General features: G+C 41.5%; 1 protein-coding gene across 1 annotated transcript in view; it reads right to left on the reverse strand.

Annotated features, from left to right (window-relative positions):
* The window catches only part of Cntrl (centriolin), an 85266-nt gene extending 66629 nt beyond the window's left edge, over positions 1 to 18637 (reverse strand). The window contains exons 1-7 of the mRNA XM_013346058.2: positions 18504 to 18637; positions 12288 to 12532; positions 10714 to 10844; positions 7409 to 7539; positions 5889 to 6030; positions 3906 to 4092; positions 1858 to 2051 (exon numbers count right to left, since the gene is read on the reverse strand). Coding sequence (XP_013201512.1) covers positions 1858 to 2051; positions 3906 to 4092; positions 5889 to 6030; positions 7409 to 7539; positions 10714 to 10844; positions 12288 to 12501 — 999 coding nt within the window. The 5' untranslated portion in view covers positions 12502 to 12532; positions 18504 to 18637. The remainder of the gene's footprint in view (positions 1 to 1857; positions 2052 to 3905; positions 4093 to 5888; positions 6031 to 7408; positions 7540 to 10713; positions 10845 to 12287; positions 12533 to 18503) is intronic.
* Positions 18638 to 24457: the final 5820 nt, after the last annotated feature.

The raw sequence follows: 24457 nt of genomic DNA on the forward strand, positions 1-24457 counted from the left end.
TCTATAGATACATATATGTATTAAAAAATCCTTTTAAAAATATTTGCAAAATTATTACATTGTATAGTGTACTTATTACATATACAGTACAGAATCATAGAAAACAAAACACCTGGGGAGTGAGGTAGAAGAAAGAGCCTTCATTTCCACTGCATTTATTTCTGTGATCTGAATTTGTTAAAATAAATGTTAATTATGTATAAAAGTGCTTTAAGAATGTTAACAATAAGAATAGTGTAACTTGCAGAAGAGCATAATATGACTTATAACAAAAAATACAGAAAAAGGAACAAAATGGGAAGGCAAGGTGGCCCAGTGAGTAAAGGCACTTGCCCTCAAACCTTACGATTTGAGTTCGATACCTGGGGTCCACATGGTACAAGGAGAGAAGGGAAAACTGCAAGCTGTCCTCTGACCTCCACATGTGCACAGACAAATATGTGTGTGTATAAACTTACAAAATGATATTGTCTGTGTTAGAAAGGTTTCTTGGTCAGGTGGTGGTGACGCACACCTTTAATCCCAGAACTCAAGAGGCAGAGGCAGGTGGATCTCTGAGTTTGAGGCCAGCCTGGACTATATAGTGAGTTCAAGGACAGTGAGGGCTACATAGAGAAACCCTGTCTCAGAAAAGCAAAGCAAAGCAAAACAAACAAACAAGATCTTTCTTGAAGCACAAGCACACAGCTAATGTCTGCTTGTTTCAGGACAGCAGATGTATTCTAATTATTGTTCAAGACAGCTATCAGATTCAACACTAAATGAAAACATGTCTCCTGAATTCGCACCTGCTAGATCTTAAATTTATCTCTTGAGGCTCTAACTCTTCTTGTGTGACAGCTCCCTGAGCTGCTTCCATCCTGGACAACTATCTCCTTTACCCTCTCCAGAGCTCTCAAGTTTCTCAAAATATGCTGCCTTCTGGCCAAAAGTGTTCTACATTTTCATGTTCTTCTCCACATTTCAATTATAAAGTCAAATTATAAAAAGTTAGACTTTACAGAGATACATAAAGGTCAGCTTGGAAATTTCCTAGGTCTGCTGTTTTCCCCAAATAGACCATCTTGCATGTCTCTGGGCAGGCTCACACTGGAATCACTGTTTTCTCCACTGGGCATTGTTCACACAGGAAAATACGCCCAGGACCTTTCCATGTACAGACAGTCTGGCTTCATCTTAGCAGCTTATTAAAGCTATTCAGCTACATGGATATCCAATGATGGACACTTTAGTTACTGGAAATTTTGCTAATAAGAAGCATGTCATATATCCATGTGTGTGTGTGTGTGTGTGTGTCTTTGTGCATGTACATGGGCTTCCTTTTACACGTTACTGCTACCATTTCTACAGAAAAGGAGTTTCCATGACATACGGTGCCTATGTTTAACCTTTAGATAACTCTGTCGTTTTTAAACTTCTGACAATCTCTAGTCTTCTCTGTAAAGCTATTTTAAACATACCCTAAGCAATGTGGCCAACTTCTAGTGTGACACATCATGTTTCCCTTCTTGCTGGACACCTTACCTCACACATCAGCCTTTGGGTACCATACTGCAGTCAACTACACTTCGCAAAGCCTTGGTCATCTTCCCAATGCTACAGTCAGGATTGTGTTTTACTTGTTTGCTTGTTGTTTGTTTTTCAAGGCAGGGTTTCTCTGTGTAACAGTCCTGGCTGTCTTGGAACTCCCTTCATAGACCAGGCTGACCTTGAACTCACAGAGATCCTCCTGCCTCTGCCTCCCAAGTGCTAGAATTAAAGGTGTGCACTACCACCGCCCGGCTGTGTTTTTAAATTTAAGAACAAAATTTCTCTACCTTAATGGAATACAGCCAAAGCGACATATAACAGACTTACCAACTCATTCTTTGTGTTGAGGTCGCTCTCTAGCTCCTCACAGCTCTGTTTCTGTAACATGGCCTCTTCTTTTAACGACTTGTTTAGTTTATCTTGATTTTTTATTTCTTGAAGAAACTTTGCTTGTTTGTTCTTAAGTTCTTCTGTTTCCACCATCTTCTTTTCCAGGTCTTTTTCCAGTCTTTCCACCTCTTCTGTCAATAATATAATAATGTAATAGGTAATTTGTCATTATATTCTCTACCTGGAAAACAAGTTGTGCTTCCCAGAGTGACAGTGAAAGAAGTTTAAGAACAGTGCAACATGAGTCTGCTTTGAAAAGTAAATGCCATGGGGTCTGGGAAAAGTATGATCACCTTGGATACGAATCCAACCTATCCTAAGAGGTCGGAGAGTAGTAGTAATTGGAAGGGATCTTTATTATAATTATTACTTGTGTGACACACACACACAGAGGAACTCAGAGTGTGTACAAAGAAGTCACAGGGCAGCTTTGTGGAGCTAGATCTCTTCTATCTTTTTGTGGGTTTCAGAATGGGACTCAAGTCAGAAGGCTTGCTCAGAAAGTGCCTTTCTTCACTAAGCCTTCACTGGTGTGAAACTGCCATTTTTGTCAAAAGTAGATGAACACCAATTTCAGATTCAATTTCAATTTCAGATTAAACAGAGGCTGACTTCTCAACATTCTAACACGGTCATCTCACACCTTCCTTTCTCCTCAAGCTTCCCACACTCCATCCAGTCTTTCTCAGCTAGGCTTCACACTGCATTAAGGGGATGACTTTGTATTCTTACTTCCAAGACAACAAAAGCGCCAACACCTACAAATTATTTTCTCTTTTTTAATGGAGAAACTGTCCCTCCTACCAAAAGATGATCAATGACCTTTGTCTGTCTCTCAGAATCTAATCTCATGATACTCATTTTTATGAACTAAAAGAATCAAGGTGGGATTTGTCTCTCCTTCTGATCTTACTTAGAAACACTATTTCATAACTACAAACTTTGAGGTTAAGTTGCATTTTGTTTCTTTCAATTTCCTGGTCTTGAAGCTGTGGGTGAATGTTTAGTCTTGCATCTTTTATTTACCTTTAAACTTAAAAAATTACTAAGTATTAGAAGACTAATGTTGGTACAGAAATTTCAAGTCTTTGTCAAACATCTTCTTTCCATTCTTTAATCTGTTAATATCTATCATTAGTTCCCATCCCTCTTGAATTTCTCTGGGCAAGAACATCAAACCAATCCAAAGCAATTCTTCTTTGGTTTTTTAAGACAGGGGTCTCTGTGTTGTCACAGTCATCCTGGACCAGGCTGACCTCAAACTCAGAGATTAGCCTGCCTCTGCCTCCCTAATGCTGTGATTAAAGGTGTGCACCACCAGTGCCCAGCCCAAAGCAATTCTAAAGCTACCTCTGTGCCTGTCTTGCTTCATGTGTCAGCCCATTCACCAAGTTGACATCTGCACTCTTGAAATCTTTTTTGGGCTTTGGAAACTATTTCCTGAACTCTGATCTTGCTAGCATGTAAAACTGACTGTTTTCTTGGCTGGCTGCTCACCTTTCCTTCTCTTCTCACACCTTAGATACACAAACAACACACACATATTCAGGAGATCACTTTTGAGGCTGGGAACTTTTGGTATATAGTATATGCTCAACAGATACTTGCTTAATCAATTTATGGGGTCATTTTCCATGCAAATTTTAGTAGAATTATAAAGTTTATAATTTGTCTTTTTTTTTAAAATGTCAGATGTAGTGATAAGTACCTTTTAAAATTAAATATTTGTGTGTTTATTGGAGGTGGTTAGGAATGCACACCTGACATAGCATAAGAATACAGATCAGAGGACATCCTGGAGAAGTCAGTTCACACCTTCCACCAAGTGGGTTCTGGGGACTAAACTCAGGTCCTCAGGTCTAGCAACAAATGCCTTCTACCCTCTGAGCCATCTCATCAGACCCTGTCCCTCTAGAGAACTTCTAAAGGTAAGTTCCTTCCTCATTCAAGTTTAGCTTTTCGTTTGATTTTTAAGTATCTCTTACCTAAATTGAATCTGTCGAAAGCCTCTTGTCTATCTTGAGTAGTTACTGGCTGACCCTCCAGACTTTCCAGAGAACGGAGGTGGAAAATGGTAAACTGGGGATAATGAGGAAGGGTCACGATCGGGTTTTCAATGAGGATTAGAGAAGTCAAATCTTGAAGTGGCTTCAACTTGCTTACATCCTGGAGCTGAAATGGCACAACAGTGGTATTGGAATAATTCACTTTAAAATCATAAACTAACAAAGGATTGCTTTTAACATGTACAGAAATCTACTTACAAAACCTACTGCCCCAAATTAGCAATGTAAGAAAGAGACAGAAAAGGAGTCTATGAGCATTGGTGTATCAGACAGTCTTATGCATTTTCTCTGTGGGTCTTCAAAGCCATGACATCTTATTTGAATTTTAGAGCTGAAGAACTCAAGATTCAAATATGTGACTTGCCTTAGCTCAGAGCCTAGTGTAACTGAAGAAAATGGGGGTTTCAATCTAAGTCTAAATTAGTCTAAACTAATGTCTTTATTTTGTATTCATCAAATAACCATAAAATGAACTGCTATGAAGAATTTTGGTAAATTTTGAGATAATGGCATTATAGTTGATAGTGAAAAACACAAAAATATGTATAGATACTAACATTATTTGAAGACTTTTGTTTATTCTAAGGACTTATGTAGGTTGAGAAACACTTAGCTTAAATAGCTTGTACAAGTACATATTTCTCCCAGATAAACATATATTATCTTTAATGATGCCAATGCCAAACAAATAGATGAGAAAATGATGTATGATTACAAATAATAAATACCGAACGGTTCTCCTGCTGTTCAGCAGACTCTGGGTATGATGCATGGCTGCTCATTCCTGCCAGCCTGTGAGGTGACCTACAGAACAGCTGAGACCTGGACTCCAAGGCTCTCGAGCAGCTGCAGTGAAATGGAGTCTCCTCCCCAGATCCTTATAAAAATAAATGCCAAGTGTGGCAGAACACAGCCGCAGTGCCAGCATGTGGGGGTGAAGGCAGGAGAGCTGCAAGTCTGAGTTGTGCTTGACCCACAGAGAAAGGCCGCACGACAAGCTCCGTGTAAACAAGCAAGACAATCAACAATAAAATGGGAAAAAGGTGTGTGTTCTAATTTGTCTTCACACTTGAAGGTATAAGAAATACAGTCTTAGTCACTCTTTGTCTTAAAAGTGTCTCTCGTGCCACCTGACCCTCCTGACATCTCTGTAAAGAGGCCATACAGAAATTATCTTCTCTAGTTTAAACAGTCCATAAAAATCAAAGAACTCTCCGAGGTGACATTAGGGCAGCCTAGGCCTGTAGCTGGTCATGCCCTCCCATTTCCAGTCTATGACAATTATCGTTAAGTTATATCACGATTGCTCCAGTCCTCACACCCAACATAACACTGATTAGGTGCCATATTTACTCATTAGGTGCTTAGAAGGCATGTTCTAACTAAACATGAATTAAATTAAGACTTTACCTGAAAAGTGGAAATCGAATTAGAACCTCAGAATGTAAGTTTAAAATAGATAGAACTGCATATGTATTACACATTTGGCACTAGGCAACAAGAATATAAGAAGGTGCAATGAAATGATGGATAAGAAAATACTAAGAGATCAATTCTTGATTATGGAATCTTTGTAAAATGAGATGAGTCTGTTTAATTATACTAACAAATTCTAGGTCATATCTGAATTTGGCATATGGTCAATCAAATAAGGACGTTAAAAATATCATTCTTTAAAAACAACTGAAGACTTCTAAATATCTTTCCCAATAATAAAAAATTTGAATAAATTTTTTTTTAGGAAGATTAAGGTACTAACAGGAGGAGGAGGGGCGTGAAAAGAGCGGGTACTGGGCACGAGAGGGACCATGTTCAATATAAAATATAAACATGGACAAAGATTTTTATAATTTGAACAATTTAAGTTTGAGGAAAAATAAATCTTGTACTTTGAATACTTACCGATGATATCTTATTGCCTTTCAGATTGAGGACTCGCAAAGATTTCAACTTCTTTGCAAACCACACTGGGATGTGCTCGATTTCATTTCCTGCTAGATTCAGCTTTTGTAGGTTACACATGTTTTCTAGTCCTTCAATCTTGCTGGAAATCAGAGTACAAAATCAAACTTAGTCTTAAAATGTTTAAGTTCTTTCATGGCAGTTTACAGTAAATAGCCTCAGCTGCCGAACTTCTTTCCATAACTATAGTTAACTTTTTCCTCAATGACAACCAAAGAAAATGGCCAAAGTCAAATTTCCCCAGAGAGCTGAAGTGCCAACCCTTCAGGAGTGTGCCTGTAGTCCTGCCCACCTTACCACACTCTAAGATCTCCTAACACAGGAAAGAAGAGGTGCCCGTGGACGCACCCCTGAGACTGGAACACTCAACAGAACACCACTGTGAGCTGTGGTGCTGTCCTGATGTCCACAATAATTAAACTGTCCTCAGCAAAGATGAACTATGCCAGCTGCACACACACTCTAAAGTGGTACTGTGTTTATGAATATATGCATTCATTCCCGCTCAGCCCACTCAGCTCCCACTGGCAGCACATCCGTCACAGTACCTGCAACTTAGCTGTCAATTTCATTCCCTGGTCAGTTTACCATGCTGACCAAATATTCCTGCGCTGCTCTATTTTCATTAGATAACTCTTGTGAAAGTTTTTATATTGTGAACTTGATTTGCCAGGATTTTGTTTTACATTCATTTTTGTTTTAATTAGAACTTCTCTCATTATTAAGGTTGTTATCTCCCCCCACATACACCTTTTTTAAATTTTATGTGTATATATGTTTTGCCTACATGTATTTGTCCGTGTGGCCTAAGTATACAGTGCCCAAGGAGGCCAGAAGAGGGTGTGGGCTTTCTCTGACACGGGAGTTACAGCTGTGAGCCACCGTGGGTGCTGAGCCACCTCTCCAGGCCTGCGCTTGTTGTCTTTTGATTTGCTGACCATCATATTTAAAAAGTCTAAGCTGGGAAAAAAGTATAAAGATTTCCCAGATTTGATTTCTGTTGCATCTTCCCCATCACAGTGTTAGTCATCACTAGGTTGGACTACATTTATTTCTCCCAGTAGTTGTATATTTGTATGTATATCTGAATTAGAAATGAGATGTACAGTGTTATTTCTTGTAGCTATGAGCAAAGAACATGAGGATAAATACACAAGATCAAATTATTTAGAATATCTTTGGGATCAAAATGGCACTGTCTTCACATAATATTACTTATGTAATAAGGCAAGAACTCACGGATAACATCTAGACAAAGTTACTGCTAAAAAGAGGAAATATACCTGCTTTAACAGTGCTAAATAAAATACTACCCCACACTTAAATGCTGCTGCAACATGAAGACAGATGACAAGTTCCAGAATATAACCCTTTAATGGACTCTTTCAATGACCCGGATAACCTCAGTCTACTGCTGACAGGAAGGCCCCGCAATGCTACCTAAAGAAGCAGTCACTCACCTGATTTTGTTATATGATAAGTTGAGTTCACGTAATCTTAGCAGCTTGTCCACCTTCTCAATCTTTGCTATTAGATTGTAGCTGAGATTCAGTACTTCAAGTTTAACACACTTTTCCAAATTTTCGATGTACTAATTGGAAATAAATGGTAAATGCTTTATGCATCAGACTCTTGACATATAAACACACTGAGGCAGGTGCACTAGAAGCTGTTTGGATCAGCAAATCCTAACACTTTTCCTGGACAACCCCTGCTACCACTTTCCTTGACCATGAGTAGTAAGCTTCTGCCAATATTCTCCTGACCCTCAGCAATGCCTGTACAGTAAGAAGCCTAAACTACTCAACAAGAATTCTCTCACCATTGCGCCCTTGACTTCAACTTTTCCGTTTCTCTTTCTATCTTCCCTTCCACTTTTCTCAAAGACAGTTTACTCTCTCCAAACTAAGTACTACACTTTTTAACGCCCCCCCTCAGTTTACAACAGGTATATATTACATGGATAATATGAACAAAGTGTGATACTGCACAGCAAGGCTATAGCCGTGACGCAGGCCCTGTCCCCATTGCACAGTTCATATTCACTACGCCCACAGTGTTTCTCTATCAGCAAGGCGCACTGCACTGTACTGGTGTTTCACTTGAGCCTTCCTCCTATCTCCCTCATTTGTCATGAGTACACTCACAAGAACTGTCTACACTTCTTTTCCTGCCTTCCCCATTTACTGCTATTGTACTGGTAAGGCAATACACTTTTGAGCACATCCCGGACTCTCCGTTATCATCCATTTAGTAAATATTTACTAAACGTGGATTATGTGCCAGGAGTAGTTCTATGTACATGAAATATAGTGGCAGATAAGGAAAATAGGATTTCTTGGCTTTACTGGTATACACAAACACAAAATCCAAAGAAGACAATAAAGAAAACCTCTTGTAACAGTATGCAAGAGTCCTAGAGAGCAGACTGCTTGCTGTGTACACTGCTAAGCGCTACTGCTGGCACATACTGGGTGCTAAGTAAAATCTGTTGAGAGAGAGGAGAGGGTGTGTGGCTACAACTGGGTGGTAAGATAAGGCTTCACTGAGGAAGCACACCCAGCAGAGACTCCACACGAAGTCAGATGAGTCAGCTGTGTGTACATCCAGGAACACAGAACACTAGGCCAATTTAAAAACAACAAAAACCACAGACAAGGGTCTGAAGAGATGGCTCTGCAGGTAAGAACACTTGCTGCCCTAGAAAAGGACTTGTGTTTGATTCCCAGAACCCACATGCTTACTACAACTATCTGTAACTCTAGTTCCAGGGGATATAGTGCCCTCTTCTAGCCTCTGTAGGCATGAGGCATGCAGGCAACACACACACACAAAGAAAAAAAAATCTTAAAAACAAAATACTCTCCAGAGGCCTTGAAAGAATGGACGTGGTGGGTTTGAAAAACCTGTGATTTCTGTTTCCCTCTTTTTTGGCTATTTTGCATCACTTTTATCATCCTTTGCTGTCTGCCGTTTCCACCTGAAGCCTCCATGCCTCATGCTCTCGGGTCTTTTCTAGCACAACAGATCCTTTAGGCTTTCACCTTGGCTTGGCCTCCCTAACCCATATCCCACGGTCCTCCCTATGCTCACACTTAACCCTAGACACTTTTCACACGGAACTCTAGATTCTCAGACTACAAGCTAAGTTTATTCACCTCTGTATCCGCCCCCTTAGGCTGATATGTCTGCTGCATGGAACAGCTGCAGAGCGACTACATACTGACTTGATATTTCATTTCTACAAATCTAAAACTACCACAAGTGTCCTTTTCCTCAATAACTACACAACTGAAACCTGAGTGTCCTCTATTTAAGTCTTCAAATGACACACAGAACATTCTTTCTGCGCTCACTAAAACGAGAAGAATCACACCACTTGATGAACCACCATTAAGAGGCTAATGTGTACACACTCAGGGTCTTCTATTCCTTTCTGTCCATACACACAGCAAACAGAATTTTAAAAATAGCTTGAGGTTATACTATATAATACACTTTAAAGTTGGTTTTCACTGAAACTAACATGAAAAAAAATATGCCATGGTGTGGTCGTTCAAATGACACTGGTCCCATACACTCATATATTTCAAGCTTAGTTCCCAATTGATGAGGTGTCAAGAAAGGATTACAAGGTGTGGCCTTGTTGGAGGATATGCTTTGAGGTTTCAAAAACCCATGCCAGGCCCAGTGTCTAGTTCTCCCTCTGCCTACTGCCTGTGGATCAGGATGAAAAGCTCTCAGTGACCTCTCCAGTACCACCCCTCCTGCCTGCCTGCTGCCATGCTCCCTGCCATGATGAAACAAATTAGCCTCTGAAACTGCAAGCAAACCCATAGTTAAATGCTTTTTTTTTTTTTTAAAGAAATGCCTTGGTCGTGGTGTCTTTTCACAGCAACAGAACACTGACTGAGACATTTTAACACATAGGGTTCTAAATCACTTTTTAAATCTGACGTTATTTCATGGTATACTGCACTATAATTTATTTAGACAATCTCCAATGAGATGTTTAGGCATTTCTAAATTTTATATTTAAATAATGCTTAATAAGCATATTATACCTAGGAATGAAAGAGTAGCAGGACTGCTGGGTACTGAGTATAAACTCAGTGACTATAAACTAAGTTACTGACCAGAGAACAACCACATCTGAACCATACTTGCTCTCTGTGCTCACACACGCAGAGGAGAACACCTCTTTCTCAGACCTTTGGGATAGTGAAAGCTTTCAAAGTTTGACCATTGGCTGTACAAAACAGAAAATGCTTCCAAACTCTTGTTTTATTTGAAAATAATGAATGGGTCACGGTTTCAAGTTAATACTGGTCATTTAGATCCATTCTGAACTGCCTGTTCATACCCTTTGCAAATTTCCACTGTCTCTGTCACTGAATTGTAGGTCTTCTATATTACACGAATGGTATTACATAGGCTGCAAACACTAACTGCCAGACTTTTTTTTTCCTTTTAGCATTTAAAAAGTTGTCTTTTAAAATCTTCATAGAAGCTAAAACTATAGTGCCTTCTTTTGTTGCCTGCATCCAGCACTCAGGAGGAAGAGCTAGGCGGATCTCTGTGAGTTTGAGGCCAGCCTGGTCTACAGAGTGAGTTCTAGGACAGCCAGGGCTACACAGAGAAGCCCTGTCTCAAAAACCAAAAACAAAACACAAAACAAAACCATTAAAGGAAAAAAACAAAAGATATTCCTAAAAACATAAAAAAATAAAATCAATGTTATGTTTAGAAATTGCTGGAAACGTACCCTAAATTTCTTGCCACCATCTTTAGAAAGTGAAAGGTTCAAAGATTTTACCAAGGTCAAGTTGTCTTGTTTAGTGAGTTTTTTGATGAGGGCCTCTGTAATATACCGGACTCCTACATATGAATCAGCTCCTAAAATCCAGAAACAGATCATTAGGAAGTATAAATATCACAAAATACAAACTGTTTTTACGCTATACGTAAAGAAATTTTAATCTATGCATATGTACAGACAGTATCTGGCTAATCACAGTACCTTAGGATGTCACTTTATACCACTTCACTATGAAAAAGTTACAGTTGGGGCTCTATAATAAATGTTTTACATTTAAAATGTAAGCTGTATAAACCTTTGAAGAAAAAATTACTAATGTCCACATTTATAGAAACTTTTTGATCAAGAGAAATGGCTCAGTGGTTAAGAGCCCTGGCTACTCTTCAGAGGACATGAGTTTGATCCCAGCACCCACACAGCCCACTCACAACCAACACCCTCTTCTGGCCTCCAAGGACATCAGGGACATAAACAGTGAATAGATACATGTGCAGGCAAGGCACCCATGTATAAAAATAAATAAATATTTTAAATTATATGCTCAATATTCTGCAACTAATATAGCACAAATTCAAAATGTCAACTCAAGCAAATACATTCCAAACATGTTCTCTCTCTCTTTCTCTCTCTCTCTCTGTGTGTGTGTGAAGGTGCACTTGGACCACAGCAATGTGTGGAGATCAGTTCTGTGGAGATCAAGCTTAGGCCCGAGGCAGGTCCTGTGTGCAAGTGTTTTCACTTGCACTTTCAACCATATGCAGCACCAAGATTTGCTGCAGAACACGATTTTTCCATTTGTTGCTTTATTTAATAGGAAATATCATTTTTATGGACATAAGGTATCAGCTTGGTAAGTAACAGACCTTCCTTTATGGCCTTTGTGGAAAGTGTTGTCAAAGACTGTTAAAGCCATATTGTGTTTTATAAAAAGAAAAAAGTCTCTTGACAAAACCAATATTCTGGAATAACAATCAATTCAGAAATAATAAACACCTACAGGCAGTAAAGTTGCACAGTAGAGTATAAACTTAATGTTGAAAGATTTTAACATAAACCATTAAGTATTCAGGTCAGCAGAAGTTGACTCATGTCCTAGTAAAGAATAAAGCATTTCTGAAAACAGAAACTAGATCAGCAGAACATTTTTTTAAGAAAAAAACCTTAAGGAACTGGGGAGATGGCTCAGCAGTTAAGAGCATGGGCTGGCTGCTCTGCCAGGTTCAATTCCCAGCACCCAAAAGGCAGCTCACACTGTCTGTAAACAGTTCCAAGGTTTTTGACACCTTACAGAGACATACATGCAGTCAAAACATCAATGGACATAAAATTACAAAAAGAAAAAGGAAAAAACTTAAAAGGCTGGTGGGACATGTATATGCTCCCTAAGTGGAAGTCGGTGTGCTCACAGAGAAGCAGTTTAAAGAAAAGAAAGATGTGTGTGTTCTGTTTGGGACCCACATCTAAGCTCAGTACTTCCCATCTCTACTTCCATAGGAGAGCAGACACATTTTTAGCAGTACCTTTATGGTGCTGGGACTCCAAAAGCATGGTGTTTTCATCTGTATGCTCAGTCTGTGCAGACCACTGTCCAGGAGTATGAAAAGGTGGCATCTCAGATCCAATTAAAGGCGAAAGTGACCTAGATCTCATATTGGACGTAAGAGATGATGGCCCAGAAAAATGAGAGGACAGTGGCATCTTTGCTTTGGAGTTTTGTGCAGAGCCTTTCTTCATTGCAAGAATAAAGCCAGATGGCCATCAAAACCTGTAAGAGTTTTCAATATATTTAATAAGGTTAGTCTCTACAGCCATGAAGCATCTTAAATTATCTCTGGAGCTCTAAGACTATGAGGCTGTGAACTCAAAGGCTATGGAAGCCTATGGAGCAGGTGCTGTCTGAATGCTGATCACGCCTCCACAGGGACAAGACCCTGGAAGACCTGTCGTGACACATGCTCAGGTCAGAGTCTGACTTGTAACTTCTTTTCTCAGTTTACCAGCACAAACTTTTCACAGGTCCCTTCCATGCAGGGTCACATATGGGAATATTGGACAAGCAATGCTTATAAGCACCCTTTCCTCCTAGAACCCAGTCTGTGACACCGTGTTCTACTGGCTTTCTTTTGTCTTTCTGCTACTCCGTGGCCTTCTTTGCTGGTTCATGTTCTTCTACTTAGCCTAAATTTCAGCACTCCTCTAGGTTTGCTTTGTCCCCTTAAAATATCACCTTGGATAATCTAATGCATACCCTCAGCTCTCAAATACAGTTAATTTTGGAAATAAAAAGTTTAGTGTAATAGTATATTAAGTTAAAGTAGTTTCAGTCCAATGATTAATTGATATCAGAAGCGGATATTGAAAATAAAATGATGTATATGTATCTTTACATATGTTGAATTTGGTCTAAGATTGCCTTTCTTTTCTCTTCTATTTCTTTTTTTCTCCCCCCCACGCCGCCCCCCGACAGGGTTTCTCTCTGTATCCTTGGCTGTCCTGGAACATGTTCTGCAGACCAGGCTGGCCTCGAACTCACAGAGATCCGCCTGCCTCTGCCTCCCGAGTGCTGGGATTAAAGGTGTGCACCACCACAGCCCGGCTTGAGGTTGCATTTCTTTGGCCTTACATTTCTATATAGCCAAATACAACCTTCATGTACCAACTAAACTGAAAGTCCAATTTAACAACATACTTTTAAAACAAATAGCTGAGTCTTGGTCCAGTTCAACTTACTTACAGGTTTGCTAAGGTGTCAAACCATTTTCAAGTAAGACAAATGTTAATCTGCAGCCAATGAAGCGTTCCTGCACCTCAGTTCCATTTCAGCCCTATGGACAGAAATCTGTGTTGTCCACGTCTCCATTCTCAAACCCTGGCTCCCCAGGACGGTTCCCCTATGAGACAGTCTATATTCCAATATCCAGATTTTACAGGCGCTATGGCAATTTAGGGAGGGACCTGTGGGGGCACTGGAACTTGAGAACCATCACTTCATCTTTCATGTTACAATTTATGAAAATGTTTCTGGAATCTACAGAATATATTTCTAACTCTATGACTATATAAGCATAAGTTTTACTTGGCAGGAGAGGTAACAGGACTTCATAATAATTTAGTGATCACTAGCATTTGATAAGAGGAATTCTAGATGGTTTATAATTTTGAAGATGTGGAAAGAAGACTAAGATGTAGGATACAAAATAAGTGAATTGCCTACAGATATCGGATGCTTTATTAACAAAACTAAGAAAAAAGGAAACATCTATAGTATGTGATATACATTATTCTATTTTTGTAATATCAGATATGCTATGAAACAGGGGAAAAGATGTAAGAGTATGGGCCTATACATCCTGTTTTGTTTGGGATTTCTTGCCTTATGAAAACTATAACCTAAAGTGTTTGTCACCCCTTAATTAATTTTATTCAGGAGAACCTTAGTTACTTTCTATTGCTTTGACAAGATTCTATAACAAGGCAACTTAGAGAAGAAAGAACTTATCAAGGGTTACAGTTCCTGAGGGTTAGTTCATTACCATCATGGCAGGGAGCATGAAGGCAGGGAGGCGTAGTGCAGGAGCAGTAGCTGAGACCCCACATCTTTATCCACAAACAGAGGAAGAACTAACTGGCCCACCCTAGTGACACTACTCCTCCAAAAAGTCATAGCGCCTAACCCTTCCCAAACAGTTCTACCAGCTGGGCCTACTATTCAAACATATAAGCCTGTGGGGCCCTCTAATTTAAACTACCACAAGGAGTAAATACATTTTATCTAAGTGTTTAAACCTAGTTTAGTTTCTCAGGCTTGAGTGTATTATTCATATCTGAAGGAGAATGGCAGTTCACCTTAGCATGGAATCACTAGTATGAGCAAGAGATCCCTTTCCATGAAAGAATATTAAACACAAATGGGGTTTTGTTGTTTTAGTTATTTTATCTACACTCCCCCCCCCCAGACAGGCTTTATCTGTGTAGCTTTGAGGAACTCACTTTGTAGACCACGCTGGCCTCGAACTCAGAGACCCACCTGCTTCTACCTCTGAGTTCTGGGATTAAAGGTGTGCGCCACCACTGACCAGCTTTAGTCAACTTTTAAAATAAAGAGCAAAAGCTTTGTGATGATATCATAAACAGCAGTTTTGTGACTCTGGGAGATTTTCTGACTTATATGGTTAGTTACATGTGAGAAAATGAGAGAAAAAGTATAGATATATGTTAAATTAGCAATTTAAACTAGTGGTGTATGTGTGTGAGAAAGAGAGGGTGTGTAAGAGAGTTGTGCGTGTATGTGTGCACGTGTGTGTACTGAACTAACGATATAATACCGGACTGAGATAGAAGTAGGTTTGTTTTGTGTAAGACATCATGTGCCCTGTAGGACATGATGCAAAATATGATCTGAACCCCCAAAACTCATTTAGCTATGTGACATGGTAACAAAGAGCACAGGTTTGGGGATCATAGGAAGATTAAAATGTTGGCTTATCCTATTAGTGTGGAACTTTGGGTAAAACAACTCTTCATCTGTAAAACAGGAAATAGTATGTATTCAGTTCTTTCAATGTGACCATACAAGTTTATTGCAGTACTTGGCACTTGGCAAACCCTCTGTAAAGACTTGTCACTAGCACAGTCTTTAGAGTTAGATCACTTTGGTGATAGCTGCCCATTTCTTAAGGAAGAAACAGGGAATTCTGACCCTAGTTGTTGCTTGCAGTGGGTTGAAGTTTGAGCGCAGAATGAACAAATGGAAACCATGGGAAAGAGAAGGCAGGGAAAGGTAGGGCTAGCGTTGTCAAGAACAAAATAAAGAAAACAAGCCGAGGGCTGGAGAGCAATTTTTAAATGCCCAGCAGATGGTCAACAGAGCAAGAGAAAGCCACTGGAGTGTTATGACAATTAGATTCATGTGACTAAGTTATAACACACAACTCATCCTACCACCACAAACCTAGACACTTGTTCTGCTCTAACAACACCAACACTTTTCCCTTAGCCCTTTAACATTTTAGATTTTCCCTCTGATTCTCTTCATTTCACACCTCTGGTTTCTGGCTTATTTAAATCTTCTCTTTAGCTGTCTGAAGTCCTGTCTTTAGACCCTGCCATCCTTCCAGGTCTCTAACCCAGCCCAACCTTTTTTAAAGCCAATGCCCATTCTGTGCGGCCCACTTCTGCCTTTTATTTTTTCACTACTATTTAAACTGTAAAGTTTCTCCACAAGTTCTGTCCCAGTTCCCAAACACCACAGTATCCTTCCCCATTTCTCTACAATTCTAATACTCTATCTTATAACTATCTCTCTATCCCATCTTCCCCACCTGCTTCTCTCAACTCAGCAAGTGCCACACCCTTCTCCATTCTAATACTGACATTCCCCACTCAAACACACGCTCAAACCACCCATTCATCTGCATTCAACCTAATTACCCAAGAATATGCCTTTCGGTGTAACACCCTGACTAGTACACCTTCCTCTATTTACAACCTTATTTCTTCCCTCCCATCTCACTCACACCCCAAACTTCTCATCCCTTTGTACTAATTTATCTATCCAACTTCACTGAACAATTTTTATAAATTTAGGAGTATGTTAAACTCTAAGAAGACACACAGCTAAGAGGCCAGGTTTCTACACTCAGAATGTATGAGAAGACAAATGTCCCTGCACTGCAGACTCTGCACTCAGGGTCTTATAAACGTTCATTCAGTTGGATCTGTGAAACTACCGATGTACTGCTTCTTCTATCAGACTATAAACTACAAGAGAGTAGAGAATCACCTGCTGTGCCAACAATAAAGGCGCATTACCTGAAAGAACCAGGAAAAACAAGCCAAAGACACTGCCAATGTTTTAAAGATTTGTTTAACTACGTATTTTATGAATATGGATGTTTTGTCAGCATACATGCTTGCACATCAGAAGAGGGCACCGGACCACATTACAGATGGCTGGGAACTGAACTCAGGACCTCTGGAAGAGTAGTCGCTGCTCTAAACCTCTGAGCCACCTTTCTGGCTCCAGATATTGCCAAATTTAAATCTTTTAAGATGCTATATTAGAACAGAATCACAGTTGGGTGGTGGTAGCATACATCTTTAATCTCAGCGGTAGGCACAGCTCTGTGAGTTCAAGGCCAGACTGGTCTACAAAAGCTAGTTCCAGGACAGCCAGGGCTGTTTCACAGAGAAACCCTGTCTCAAAAAAGAAACAAACAAACAAAAATAGAATCTCATTTACAAGCAATCAAGACCTTAGATTGTAGAATCACATGGTCTAAATCAAAAAAAAAAAATCTTTAATTTTCATTTACTATATGACATTAAGACAAATTATTTATTCCAATAAGGTTACTTGCTCAGTTTTAAAGTGTGGATGCAAAAAAAAAGTGTGGATGCAACTTTCACAGTTACATAAATTCTAAATAACTTTACACTTAAGTAGTACTTGGAACTGTATTTGAAACATGGCAAACACCCAGAAGAGATTGGCTATTTTACACATGAAGAAACAGATCAAGTGTGCTGACTGGTTTTTGTCAACTTGACAATCTGTGAAGAAGGAATTTTCATTGACAAAATGCATCCACAAAATATGCCTGTAGATGCCAGGTGGTGGTGGTGCACACCTTTAATCCCAGCACTCCTGAGGCAGAGGCAGGTGGATTGCTGTGAATTCAGCCTGGTCTACAGGACAGCCAAAGATGCATAGAGAAACCCTGTCTCAAAAACAAAACAACAATAAAACAAAACCTGGCTTATTGGCAAGTGTGTAGGGCATTCTATGATTAAAGGGAGAGGTTCAGATCGCTGAGTTCAGTTCTGCCCCCAGGAAGTGGTCCTGGAAAGCAGACTGGGCAAGCCACGAGGGACAGGTCAGTAGGCAGCAATCCTCTACTGCTTCTGCTTCAATTCCTTCCTTGAGGTTCCGCCTTGATTTTCCCCAGAGCACTGCACCAGGGACTTGTAAGACAAACTCTTCCTCCCCAAGTTGCTTTGGTCACAGTGTCTTACCACAGCAATAGAAACCTTAACTGAGACATCAAGGAAGTAGTTAAGAAACATGCCCAGGGGGCCACTGAGGTGGCTCAGGGGGTAAAGGCATCTTTGGTGCTAATCTGATGACCTAAGCTCTGTATCTGGAACTTGGGGGGGGGGGAGGGAGGAAGTGACACCACAGTTGTCCTGTTACCTTCACATGTGCACCCCCCATCCACATAGAACTTAAAAAGAAAAAAAGTGAAACAAAGTTTTAAAAGGGGAACATGCCCCTAGCCACAGCGCTGAGGTTAGAGAGAGCACCGTGATGGAATCAAGTGTGGCTTCCACACTCACGGGTCCCTGCTTCTCTTGTACGACAGACATTCCCTCCTAGGCTGCCCGCAGGACTGCCAGCCCGTCTCCGTGCAGCATTCGGGGGACAGTGGCGCGCCCCGGCCCCCTTCCTCTCAGCCTGACCCCATCCTTCCAAGCGCCTGCCCTCTCCGGCCCCGCCTTCCCTTGCTGTGCCCTCTCCACCCCACGCCGGCCCCTGCTCTCCCCTCCCTCCCCCTCCCCACCCCACGCGGGCCCGGCGCGCCCGCCCCCTGCCCTCCCCTCCCTCCCGTCCAATCCCTTCCCAAGCACACGCCCCCTCCCCGAATCCGTCCCGAGCCGGCGGTTCTCAAGCCGGGCCGCAGCCTTCCGGTCTTTGCCTCCTGCCGCCCCCCTCGGTCCGGACGCCGAAGCACACTCACCGCCGCAGGACCGGGAGGGACAGCTTCGCCGGAGAGGCGACGCGGAGACGCTCGGATACCGCCCTCAGGCGACCGGCAGCACGGCGGCCATCTTGCTGTGTTGTGCCGGTTGCCGCGAGGAGCCGCTGGGCGTGGGCGGGGCTTGTCCTGTCCACGCCCCCGAGGAGCTCGCGGGTGGGGCGGGCTGGCTTTTCCCGCCACTCGTGCCGCCGGCGGGCTCGCTCAGCTTCGGGTGTGGAGCTGGCGGGCGGGCTGTGCTCAGCTTTCTGGGCACCGAGTCTGTGAGGAGAGGCTTTCAACGCAGCAGTGAGGGAGGCGGGACACTCCTGTCCCTGAGTTCCCAACCGAGGGACCAGTGATGGGGGGTCCACACCATTCGGATTTGGGATGGTGGAAGGCTGCCTCGAAGCACCCCATCCTGTACCCGACTATTTCGGAGGCAAAATTGGGAACCTATCCAGCCAGACGTGGCTGCGCGAAAGAATTGCATGGGCTCCAGCTGCCACTTTGAGGTTTAGGGAGCCTTAGGAGCCTGAGAATTGTCCTCACGTTAGCACAGGGGAACTAAAGCAAGAAGTGTTTGCGGAGACTTGACCTGGGGATACCCAAACGTGCTGCCTTCTGCATTTCCTGCATTGCTTGCATGTTTGTCTGCACCACGTACATGCCTGCTGCTTGTTGGGGCCGGAAGAGGGCATCGGATTCCCTAGAATGCAGTTACAGACCATTATGAGCTGTCTTATGAGTGCTGGGAACCGAACCTGGATCCTTTGGGAGAGCAGCCAGTGCTTTTAACCGCTCAGCCATCTCTCCAGTCCCTCCAGCATATTTCTTAACTACTTTATTCTCCTCCAGTCGGGCATTAACTTTTCCTTTCATTACCACTAACTCCTGTCTCATTTTTCTGACAATTTTGGGAATTGCCTCTCTGCCTCAGTTTCTTCTCCCATGTAACAGGCAATCATCTCCATTTCCTACAGTTTTCCCGATGAGCGGAAACTTTAATGATTCGAAAGAACTTGGAATAATATCTGACATTTAGTAAGTTCTCAGTATGCTCTAATTGTTTTTATCACAAAGAAAGACTTCTTAGAAATCGGTTTTCAGCTTAACTCTGAAAGAAGAATTTAACTGACTTGCAGGGATTTGCTTGGTAAAGAGAACCCGGGAAGAATCGGAGAAGAGAACTTGCAATGAGCTGGACATTAATTAATTCAGTGCTGTTGGAAGAAGACGTAAGAATTACACAAATGTAGTTCATTATGGCTTGTGCAAAAGTCTGGAGTGGAGAAGCTAAAGATGGAAGAGGAACCTTACGAGCACCATTAAGCACTTGCTGTTTTATGATAGAAGCAGAGATAATTTCACTTAACAGGAAATTCTGGTGATTTCCAACAGGGGGCGGTATTTACTTTCATTTGAATAATGTTCCCCTCTCTATCACTGTGCGCCACAACAGTCTTGCAGTAGAAAAGCAACCCACACAAAGATCCATTTAGCCATGAAAGGAAGTTGTATCCATTCTTAGTCAAAGTTCAAATGTTATGTAATAGTTTAGCATGTGTAAATTGCTGAGATTCCGTTCTATTCATTGTTTTGATACGCGTCTACTTGCCTTTTCAACCAGAGACTTGGACTTACTGCTCAAGCTCAGGGCTGTTCCCCTTCATCCGCAGCGCCGTTCAGACCGGTCCATTGCCAGATTACGCTGTTCCAGAGTTAATTCACCGGTCCTGTCAGTAGCTCTCCAGAAACGCACACAAATTTTCAGGGAGTCTTGTAGCTCTTATTTTCATTTGGCTTCATGTTGCGCTGTTTTCCTTCTTCATACAGACCTCTGGGGTATAGCATGGTGAAAACCTTGGGTGTGCCTCCAGCCTTGAAGACTTCAGAAGAGAGTTCAAAGTCATTTTTCTCGATTGTATTTAATCTACAATATAGTTAATTTATATTAACTGTGACCTGTCTGCAGGGTTGAAAGATGAACCAGGGCATGGTGGCTTCGTTCTCGCCAGCTCTTTTTGTCCACCCAAACCCTAGCAAGGCTATTTGTTTGTTCTTTCTTGCTAGCTTCCTCTTTTGCAACCCATACTAAACACTGTGCGCATCACCTTTAAAAAGGAACCAGAGGAATTTCTCAGGCAGAGGTGGCAGCCTCCACTGTTGCTATTTCTATAACTTCCTAACATGACTCTAAAAGATTAACTAAATTACAGCTCCGTTTTAAAATACAACGTTAAAAAAAAAACAACGTTTCTGTTGTTTGAAAATTTCATATGTGCATGTAGTGGATTTATTTATTTATATTTTCACTTTATTTTATTTTGTTCTTTCGAGACTTTTTCTGTGTAGCCTTGACTATCCTGGAACTAGCTCTGTAGACCAGGCTGGCCTCTGCCTCCCAAGTGCTGGGATTAAAGGTGTGTGCCACCATCACTGACTGGGCTATGCTGTGTTTTGGTCAAACAGGTTCCTCATTTCCTGTCCTATAGTTTTTCCACTCTACCCGCCCCCCTTTTCCCTCCCAAATAAATATTTTGTTTTGTTTTGTCTGTTCTGTAAAGCCGAGTTTATTTAGTGCTGTCAGTATGTGTATGGGTGTTGGGTTGTCTGCTGGAGTGTGAGTCACCTCTCAAGAACTTCACCTCATCCCTAGAGAAAACTGAGTCTTGTAGCATCCGTCAGTTGCTAATAACTCTTCAGCTATGGTTGAGATTGCGACCCCATGCATGCTCCCGAAGTCTTATAAGGTATAGTTTACAAAAAAATTTCCCTGATAAATCTTGTCTTAGACACCTGAGAATATAGATATGAGAAATTGACCTGATTCTATACAAAAATATCAGCTGGTCTGCTGCCATCTACAAAATAGCAAACTTAATAGGCTGCCTTTAATATCTCCCCTCAATTAACTGGACTTCTCTTGTTCATGTTTCCTTGTTCCGTGTTTGTTTTTCACTGTGTGATAACTCGAACGTGTGTGGACTCCATGAGTATGCTTGGTGAATGAATATAAATACCACTTTGGCTCTCAGATTGTAACAGTGAAAAGTGCAGGAAAACAGCCTTGGGACAGTGAAGTAGAATTACAGACTTCCTTTTTCATGCAGTGTCAATCCAAGCATGCGTTCGTGTCCACTGTGTCATTTCAAACAAACAAACAAACAGATAAATACTCTAATTGGGTTAAGCCTAGGCTTTTTTCCAGTGCTAAAGTTTGTGACGTGTAGTCTGCCTCTACTCTAAAGCCAAGACTGGGCTCCAACTCTCAGATCAGCTAGAACCAGCCCTGCAGATCTGGAACTCCTCTGTTTCTGGGCTACACCCCCTTAGAACCAGGTCACCACTCACTTTCTCAGAGTCAGAGTGGCTCTGATGCAGTGGAGGGCACCAGAGCAGACAGCGAACACTTTCTGCTTACGCCCGGCTTTCACACACTTCAGCTCCACGCATCTCTAATTTTAAAGCGTTTGTAAGTTGACTGAATCACTGTAAGAAGAAAGTGCCCCCACTGTTCTTTTCAGAAGAATTCCAGCTAGTTAATATCCACAAAATGACCATCCAGGCCAGAAGCATGGCAGCAAGCAGGCCAGCATGGTGATGGAGCAGTGGTGGAGATCTTCCATCTTGAAACACAACCATGAAGTTATATGTTCGTTGCTACTTCGTAACTAATCTTGCTACTATTAGGAATCGTAATATAATATCTGTGTTTTCCAATGGTATTAAGTGACCCCTACGAAAGGGTCGTTCAATTCCCCAGGGATTGTGACCTAAAGGTCAAGAACCTCTGATGTACAGAAGAAGGGTGTGGTGGTGACAGTTTTCAAATTGCACCCACGAAAAGCCTGCTGAATGCTCTATCTTTAATAGGGACGCAGACCTCCTTCTCCACGAATCCTAAGCCAAGCACACAGCAACCCAGACTTTCAACAAGAACATTTGATAGTGGAGGGGATTTTATCACTCTGAATGTTCTACTGCCATCTAGTGGGTGGAGGTCGGGTGTGTTGCTAAGCAGCCTAAAATCAATCTGTCATTACTCCCATCTCACAGTGGAGCTGTTGTGGAGAAACAGTGACATTGCCTGTGCTGCTGTTCTTCTGTTTGCCACAGCTGAAGAAAGAGCTCTGGACGTTGCCATGTTTGAGAATGCTAAAGGTTTGTGTGCTAAGTTACACAAGTACTGGAAACTGTGAAATTTGACCCAAGGAGTTGTTTTGTCAACCTTTGCCACTGTGTTCGTGTCATTCCTGGGGATACTGTGAGTCCATGCACAAAAACTGATACAAAACTAGAAACTTCAATTATCTCTCCGTGGCTAAAAGCTTGACACGGGGGTGAAGAGAGCTCCTGGTGTACGCATATGTAAGAAGCTTCGTGTTTTGGTGTTCTCCTTGTGTGGTTTCATTTTTGCCGAAATGGTGGCAAAGTTTCTTTGTTTTTGTTAGATTCATCTTTCACAGCCCAGCTGAACAATTTCACAGAGGTTCTTTTGAAGTAAATGTGCCAGGTGGTTAGACAGTATTAGTCATTTTTGTCATTGTGGTGGCACATGTAAGAGATGCCTTCAGTGAGACCTTTAGCCCTCTGACAAATATAAAGGTGTTGGTAAGTTGTAGGTGCTTTTGGCAGTTGATGGCTGCCAGGGGAAAAGTGTCAGTTTTTTAACTGGTGTGGTCCCTGATACATTGACTGTGCCCCAGTGCATAGTCTGCCCCCATGCATGTGTGCACAGCACTAGTTAGACTCAGTATGATGCTGTGTATGTATTAAAGTGTATGCAGTTTATATACGGATTGCAGTAAGGGATAGAGGAATCTGTCTGGGAGGGGCCAGATGGTAGGAGTGTGCTGTGAAAATAATTGAAATACATATTTGCATGTTCTTTTCTGTTATTTTTTCAAGACAGGGTCTCTCTGTGTAATTTTGGTTGCCCTAGAACTAGCTCTGTGAACCAAGCTGGCCTCAGACTCATAGAGATCCACCTGCCTCTGCCTCCTGAGTGCTGGGATTAAAGGTGTGCACCACCACCACCTGACTTGCATGTATACATTTTTAAAATATGCTTTAAAAGTGTTGGTAAATAGGACCTTAGGAGTGGAAAGTAAGCAATGTCAACACAGCATTAGCGAGAGATGTCTGTTTACACAAATGTCTTTACATTAGCAAGTGATGTCACTTTACACAAACGTGTTTACATTAGCGAGTGATGTCAGTGTGCACAAACATGTTTAGAGAGATTATTGTTTTTCAAACAGCTAATACATAGGAAGATAGGAAGGATAGTGGAGAAATGTATAAAGAAAACATTTCTTAAAAAAATTCATTTATTATGTATACACACACTAGAAGAGGGCACCAGATCTCATTATAGATTGATGTGAGCCACCATGTGGTTGCTGGGAATTAAACTCAGGTCCTCTGGAAGAGCAGCCAGTGCTCTTAACCTCTGAACCATCTCTCCAGCCCAAAGAAAACATTTCTACTGAATAAAAACATCATGAAAATAAATGTAATTAAAACTCTTAAAGGTAAAATTTTATTTACATATAACTTTACATATGATTTTATTTGCATACAAATAGTTAGAGTCAGTTGCTACAGGAATCTTTGTCTTCAAGTCCAGAAATAAAAGCTATTAAAAACCTACTGAAAGGCATGAATTTTTTTGACGTTTGTACCATCTTCGTTTATTTTCTTTTTTTTTTAAATTTATTTATTTATTGAGGATTTCTGCCTCCTCCCCGCCACCGCCTCCCATTTTCCTCCCCCTCCCCCGATCAAGTCCCCCTCACTCATCAGCTTGAAGAGCCATCAGGGTTCCTTGACCTGTGGGAAGTCCAAGGACAGCCCACCTCCATCCAGGTTTAGTAAGTTGAGCGTCCAAACTGCCCAGGTCCCCCCAAAGCCAGCACGTGCAGTAGGATCAATATCAGTCCGAACACACTGAA

The sequence above is a fragment of the Microtus ochrogaster genome, chromosome 4 (assembly GCF_000317375.1).
Source record: "Microtus ochrogaster isolate Prairie Vole_2 chromosome 4, MicOch1.0, whole genome shotgun sequence".
Classification (NCBI taxonomy): Eukaryota; Metazoa; Chordata; class Mammalia; order Rodentia; family Cricetidae; genus Microtus; species Microtus ochrogaster.